The sequence below is a fragment of the Castor canadensis genome, chromosome 16 (genome assembly GCF_047511655.1).
Source record: "Castor canadensis chromosome 16, mCasCan1.hap1v2, whole genome shotgun sequence".
Taxonomy (NCBI): Eukaryota; Metazoa; Chordata; class Mammalia; order Rodentia; family Castoridae; genus Castor; species Castor canadensis.
Window position 1 is genome coordinate 64,456,760 of NC_133401.1, and position 7,583 is coordinate 64,464,342.

The window sequence follows — 7,583 nt, forward strand, 5'->3', positions numbered from 1 at the left end:
CTGAGCAAGTTAAGTTACATGGAGCCCTTGTGTTTGGTTTAGTGCCTTGAAATTCTTAGTAATAGTTAAACAAGGAACTTACTGTTTTATTTGTCCTCCACTCCACAAATTAGGAAGCCAGTCTTGGGGTAGGATGTCCCATAAGGGAACATGGTATGGCCTTGCTTTTTGGTAGTGGTGGGCGGGATGTACAGAACAAGATGGCTTGCCTGAGTCATCATGGAAGGAAGCTGGAAGAAGACATACAATGGTGCTGGGAGGGCTGGCGAGGACTTCCTGAAAGGGTGGGACACACCTCCCATATGGCATCTCACCTTCCTCCTCTCTCACCTCTGTCAGGCCTGTCCACCTCATTCCCCATCGATGGCACCTTCTTCAACAGCTGGCTGGCACAGTCAGTGCAGATCACAGCAGAAGACATGGCCATGAGTGAGTGGTCATTGAACAATGGGCACCGTGAAGACCCTGCCCCTGGACTGCTGTCGGAGGAGCTGCTACAGGACGAGGAGACGCTGCTCAGTTTTATGCGGGACCCCTCGCTGCGACCTGGTGACCCTGCCAGGAAAGCCCGAGGCCGCACCCGCCTGCCTGCCAAGAAGAAACCCCCACCACTGCAGGATGGGCCCGGTTCACGGACAACTCCAGACAAGCCCCCCAAGAAGCCCTGGGGCCAGGATGCAGGCAATGGCAAGGCAGGGCAAGGGCCACCGACTAGGAAGCCACCACGGCGGACATCTTCTCACTTGCCGTCCAGCCCTACAGCTGGGGACTGTCCTGTCCCAGCAGCCCCAGAAAGCCCCCCACTGCTAGTCCCCGAGACCCCGGACGAGGCAACCCCAATGGCTGCTGATACGAATGTCCAAGTGCCTGGCCCTACGGTGAGCCCTAAGCCCTTGGGCCGGCTCCGGCCACCCCGAGAAAGCAAGGTCACCCGGAGATCACCGGGTGCCAGGCCTGATGCTGGGACAGGACTGCCTTCTGCTGTGGCCGAGAAGCCAAAAGTCAGCCTGCACTTTGACACTGAGGCTGATGGCTACTTCTCTGATGAGGAAATGAGTGACTCAGATGTAGAGACAGAGGACAGCGGGGTTCAGCGTGGTTCCAGGGAGACAGGGGCTGAGGAAGTGGTCCGCATGGGGGTACTTGCCTCTTAACTCAATCCCTACCCCTATCCTGGGCCCTGCCCTTGTTCCCCACAAGGCCTCAGCCTAGTTACAACTGCCATTTCCAACTGCTGAGTGTCCTAGACCCTTGAGGCTGCCACTCTGTTGTGGTTTTATTTTTAATATAGAAAGAGTTTTGAATTCCACACTGTTGTCTTTCCTCTGTGCTGGCCTAGGACGTTAGGATTCCTTCCACAGCTCTGGCCACAGGGACCGGGCCAGGTCCTGTGCGCCACCCCTGTCCCAGCCCACACGGCATTGCTGGGCTTCTGGTTAGATGTAGGCAAGGTGAAGAAGAGCTCAGGACTCCTGCCCGCTGCCACTGGGTGACACAGACTGTAGTTTGGGCATTATTATGGCAGATGGGCCTGCCCAGGGCCTGCCCCGCCTTGCCCCCAAATTGCACTGGGGCCCATTTGGGGGGTCCTGCTGTACTCCACTGATCCCCAAGGAAGTATAAAGCGATACCCAGCCAGAGTCTACTCACTGTCACAAGCACAACGAGTTTATATGAGAAAGCACTGAGGGGGTGCAGGGGGAACCACTGGTTCCTGACCAACCCACATCATCTAAGGCCTGCCCGCCCACCCCACCACTCCCCCTCCCTTGCTGCTCTGCCCCTGCCAGCGCCCAGCCCAGCGGCTCTGGGAAGGGATTCGTAGAATCCTTCTTGAGCTGTTCTATTTACTCAGGGGACTCCCAAACAGCCAGCCACCAGTGTGGGTGGAGGGCTCCAAGGGAGGGCCAGTGCCCAGCCAGGGGCATGGGGCTCAGACCAGCCACTGCATAGAATTACTCTGGGGCTCCAACTTCCTTCCTTCCTTCCTTCGGGGCCAGTCTCTGCTGAAGTCGGGTCACTCCTACACGGAGCTGGCCAGACCAGACCGTTTGCCTTTTCAAGTTTCCTAGTCCTGCTAAGAGATGAGCTTCTTCCTCAGTTTCCTTTTGGAAACGCCTCCTTCCAACAGCAGTGGGATCCCGGGGCCCAGGGTGGGCCAGTGTTGAAGTCTTGCTGGATGTTCCTGTGTTCTTCCTTCCCTTTACGCCTTAACCCCTTTCCTCCACCCCACCTTCCCCCCCATCCCCTTTTTTCCCACCTCCCTATCCTACCCTGCAGGTCCCAGGTAGTTGCTCTGAAGAGTTTCAGTGGAGTGGCCCCAGGGTGATAGCTCAGGGAACAAATAAAAAAGGAATTCCGTGAAACATTTTTTTTTTCTTTTATGAATTGCTCCTGGGTCACTTCCACCACTGGTTAAGCCAGAACTTCTCCAACCAGAACCTTGCAAAAGTCCAGTGAATCAGTCGAATCATTCTATGGATGCCAAAGAATATTTTGACCATAATACAGCACAGCCTGGACCTGACAACTTGTCACTTGGACTTCTTTTAAATGGAGTTCTTTAGCAACAAAGTACAGAAACGGTCATTGCGCACACCCATGGAGGAGAGCCCAAGGCCTTGGAGGGGGAGGCTTTGCTGCTGCTGCTGTTGGATTTCAGAACCTGGGCTGGGCCACTGTGAGTGTTCCTAAACTCTGAGACCCCCTGCGAGGGGAAATCCTGACTGTGAAACCATCGTGGAAACCGTCTTTACCACGTGGTCCCCCCTCCCCCCCCCCACACACGTGGGAATACACAAAGAGCAAATAAGCGGTATGGGGAAAGACTTGACCTCCCACTCCGACTCCAAAACTATCAAGGTACGACAGTGGCGTTGTCATCGACACTCAATTTCATGTGAGTTTTAACAAAATCAGAAACAAAGATAATGACTTAAGTTCAGAGGATCAGACAAATTTGTCTAATCCAAGTGGACTCTTGAGGGTATGGGGTGAGCTCCAAGGATCTGGGCGTTAGGATGGCATGAGTACCACGTAGACTTAGTCTGCCTGCCCGCCTTGGTAGTAGTGACAGCACAGTGTCAGCATCAGCGTCCCCCACCCCAGTCTCTTGTTTACTGCCTTTGAACAGACCTTCCTTCCCCGTGCTTCGGGTCACTTTAGGTCACAACCTTATCTGCTGGATTTCTTGTTCTGACCCTGCAGTGGGCAAAGGGGTAAGCTTAAAGAACAACCAAACTCTGCCAGGTGTGGGGTTGCCAGCAAGGCTCGAGGGTCAGTGGTCTTGCCCTCACCCGTTCCTGGCACTCTGGGGTGGAGGCTGGGCTCTGGGTGGAGATTAAGGGGTAAGTGCAGGGGAATCTGATCTCTTGCCGGGGGCTGGCTGAGCTCCACAGTCACAGCCTGGACTGGGCGGGCAGATGGGCGCTGGCAAGTTTCACTAAGTTTCTGCTTACACTGGCCATTGGATTTTGGCCCCTCTTCTCTGTTGGCTGTTGCTTTGGACTAACTATCCCTAGGGCCCGTGTCCTGTAGAGGCCTGATGTCTGTTAGGCCAGCTGGCTGGTGGGCCCCTTCATTCCCAGGCCAGGCCCTAGGCCAGTCTTCATCAGGCAGCTGTCTCCACCTGCAGGATGTCTGCCAGGCTCCAGGGAGGACAGGGTTCCAATCTCCTTCCTCCCAGTCCCCAGCAGCCCCCAGCCTTTCCCCATTAGCTACAGACCCTGTCCCCTGTGCTCTTTCCAGCTCACTGTCCACAGTGTAGAGGGCTTTGCTGCCCCACGACCACAGCAGATCTTCCCTTTGCCCACATTCCCTACCTCTCCTTACAGGGAGGCGGCATCTGCTCTGTCACTCATTCTGGCTATTGTCCCCCATTCTCACCAGTCCTAGCCACCTTCCACCTCCTTCCCTCTCATCACATGACAAAGGATAATGTGCAAGGAAAGTATTTTTATGTATCATAAATGTATTTTGAAACAAGGAGAAGAAAGGTAGAGTGCTCATTTATTTTGTTAAGTGAGCTCTGACTTTGTGTGTGAGCCTCTGCAATGTAAGGACCTCAGCTTCCTTGGAGAAACCACCCAGGGTTACCAGGCATAGGCGCTGGACTGTGTGTGCACCATGGCACATCTTTTATGTCCGTGTGCACACACGTCATTGTGCACTGTGTATGGGCACACTGGAATTCAGCTGCCCAGTTCTGCCAAACAGTGATGGGCAGCAGCTGGACCTGGCCTCTCTTACTCACTGCCAGATGTAGCCAACCTCTGCCCATGCCTGAAGCTCTGCAGAACAATCTGGATCCCTATAGCAAGGCCCTCTGGGAGACCACTGTCTCATGCCATTGGCCCGCTGGCCACATTGGCTAAGGAGCCAGGGCTGGAGTCTGGGACCTTTGGTTGTTCTTTAAGGCACTTCCTGCCGCCTTCTCCCTCAGATGCACAAACACTGTGCTCCAAATCGTCATGGGGTGGCGGTGGGAGGGATGGTATGAATGTCACAGGAGGAGACACCTTCTGTCTTTGTTTCAAAGAAAGTGATGTGCCATTTGTTAATATACAAGAGAAATATTGAAAATATATTGAAAAGAGCAATTTTAAATTATTTTTGGCTTATGTTGCAATATTTATTTTCTTGTATTAGAAAAGAATTCCTTTGTAGAGAAAAAAATGTATTTTTCATTACCGCAAAGACCTATTTCTCCTTTTTGTACATTGTCTGTGTTCGCAACCCTAAACGAGCAATAGATTGTATGGTCACCTCCATGTGGCCAGTGCCTGCCGTGCCCTGCATGATTCTGTGTTGCCGCTCGCTGCATAGCTCGCAGCCCCATCCTGTCCTGCTCACTCACTGGGGCTTCCAGACCCCGGCCCCTGCCAACCAGGGCCTGTGTCTACGGAGCCCTCTACACTCCTCGTGTGCTGGCAAACGCAGTTAATAAAGCAGTGTTTTCTGTGCTGGCTGGTGTGAGGCTCTGTTGCTTTGGATCCTGGGGATCTTTGCACACACCCAAGAGTCCTAAGCTACCTGCTGCAACCTCTAAGGGCAGGGTTTTGTGTGATCTTCAGTGTTATCCTCTGGAATTCAAAGGGGATGAGGGACATGCCCAAAGTCACACCTGATAAGTTCCGCTGTGCTGTCACCACCTCCAGCCACCAGTATGGGAGGATCCTCCTGCCTCTGTCCTTAGCTTAGATCAGTGGGGATTTCTTCCTGGGTTTGTTTTTCATTCATTACCATCAGCGTGGGGGATGTAGCCGACCCGTCCTTGGGTCAGCTCACAGGCCAGTGGGGTACACAGCTCAGGAAGGGTTTCGATTTCTATGAGGGAGTGACATCATTCATTCCTTCAGCAGTTAGTCTGTTGACAGTACTTCCATCTCCCTGTCAGTATGCTGGCTTGCTGTGCCCACAGAGCCTCCAGGTACTGGAGACCTAAAGAATCAACAGCAGAGCTGAGCAACCATGGTTGGGAGGCTGAGATTGGGAGGATCACAGTTCGAGGTCAGCCTGGGCAAATAGTTCATGAGATTCCCATCTCCAAAATAACCAAAGCAAAATGGATTGGAGATGTGGCCCAAGCAGTAGAGCACCTGCTCTACTGCTTGAAGTTCAAACCCCAGTCCCACCAAAATAAATAAATCAGTAGCAACCCACGGGGAGCTGTATATGCACGTGGGGTAGAGAGCACTCGTGGCATTGAGCTCAGCATGTGGGAAAATAGGTCAAGTCTTGTCATTCATGGGAGGGAGCCTCGTGCAGTCTTGAAGCCCAAGAGATGAGAGGGCCCAGTGGAAGAGGTTAAATTGGGACTCCTAGAATCTAGGTTCTGGGGCCACTGACCTAGTCTTTTGTCACAGAGAATGGCCCATTTGGTCACAGTACAATAGGTGGTAGGTTCCCAAGTTTCCTCCAGTCCAAGGTTCTGTGGGTCTGCAGAAGGCATGAGAATTAAGCCTGGGTGGTGGAGTAGGAGTGGGCCCTGAATGTCTGGAGGAAGACCCCCTCTCTGATGGGTCACTTCCTGCTGGGCACTAAGGCTCGACCCCCAGGATCCAGCTGGGAGTGGGAGGGCTTGGAGTTCTCAATCATTGAGGTCCTGGTAGGAACTCAGATGGGGGACTGAGTAGGCTTCTGAGGGAGATGCCCACCTACCTGTGGGATGGGACTGTCATCTCTATGTGCCAGCTGTCCTGGGCTCAGTAGCCTCCTTCCACAGCCACCGTGGTCCACAACCCTTACCCACAAAACTAATAGATGGGGCAGTAGGCCCCAAGGCACCTCTGGGTCACGGCAGCACTGTTAACGGAAATGCATGTGATTCACATACAGCACCTAATAGGAGCTTTTTTATTTATTTAATGCTTTTTGAGATACAGAATTTGAATTCAGGACTTTGTGCTTTCAAGGCAGGCACTCTACCCCTTGAATTCTCTCTGCTCTGGTTATTTTTGGAGATAGAGTCTTGCTTTTTGCGCAGGTGGGCCTAAACCACAATCCTCCTATTTTACACTTGCTGCCATAGCTAGAATGACAGGCAAGAACAGTCACATCAGATTTTTTTTCATTGAGATGGGGTCGCAAAAGCTTTTTTGCCTGAGTTGGCCTTGAACCACAATCCTCCTGATTTCAGCCTCCCAAATATGCTGGCACCTGGCTGTTCTTTTTTTTCTTTTTCTTTTCTTTTTTTTTGGGGGGTGGGGGAATACAGGCTCTTACTCTCACTCTGTAGTCCAGGCTTTGACTTTAAACTCAATCCTCCTGCCTCTGCCTCCCAAGTGCTGGGATTATAAGTGTGAACCACCATGCCTGGCTTAATTGTGTACATTAATTGTGCAATGGGGCTTCATTGTGATATTTCCATGGTACAGCTCCATGTGGATCCACCACATTTCAAGGGCTCAAAGTCATGTGGCTTGTGGCTATCAAGATGCTGCAGTCCTAGGGACATTCAGCTTTCCAGAGTGGCTCCTATGGAGTGTGGCATGGCCACCCATGAAGACTCTCTGTCCTGCTTTAGGGAAGGCAGGAGGCTGAGGAACAGGCCTGACTCTACATTCCTGGCTCAAGTCCTTGGGGGATCCCTCTGCACCCTTAAACCCACATGGCTGCTTTAAGGCAGGCATCACGTCCGACAGGGTCTCTTCTAGCCAGCAGAGGGCACAGGTGTGCAAGGGGAGCAGGTGTCACTCACCATCCCTCCATTTCTGCATTCATTGACTTGGTACTCACTAAGCACCTGCTGAGGGGCCTTGAGGATGTGGTGATGGATATATGCCCCATTCCAGAGAGACCAGGTGAGTGTGGGAGGCAGTGTGTGATCAGACAATCACAAACCAGTGAGACTGTGCTGATAGAAGTATAAACCTGGGGAGTGTGCAGGGTCCTCCTCTGTCCTTCCTGAATTCCCTTATTTGCTCTAGACTTGCTCGGTGGATTCTGGGCACCATCTGCTGCCTGCCAGGCCCCAACCTACATGCCTTCAGCTGTGGCTCCCAAGGCCACCCTGCATATCTAGGTCACAGAGCTTCAGCCTCCCACCTCCCTGTCCTCTCTGAGTCTCCTGCAGGCAGCAGTCC

General features: G+C 52.8%; 1 protein-coding gene across 11 annotated transcripts in view; it reads left to right on the forward strand.

Annotated features, from left to right (window-relative positions):
- The window catches only part of Jade2 (jade family PHD finger 2), a 50,500-nt gene extending 45,539 nt beyond the window's left edge, over nt 1–4,961 (forward strand). For all 11 annotated transcript variants that reach the window (XM_020168461.2, XM_074057305.1, XM_074057308.1 and 8 more), the window contains one exon: nt 340–4,961. In XM_020168461.2, the coding sequence (XP_020024050.1) occupies nt 340–1,154 (815 nt within the window). In that variant the 3' untranslated portion in view covers nt 1,155–4,961. The remainder of the gene's footprint in view (nt 1–339) is intronic.
- Nucleotides 4,962–7,583: the final 2,622 nt, after the last annotated feature.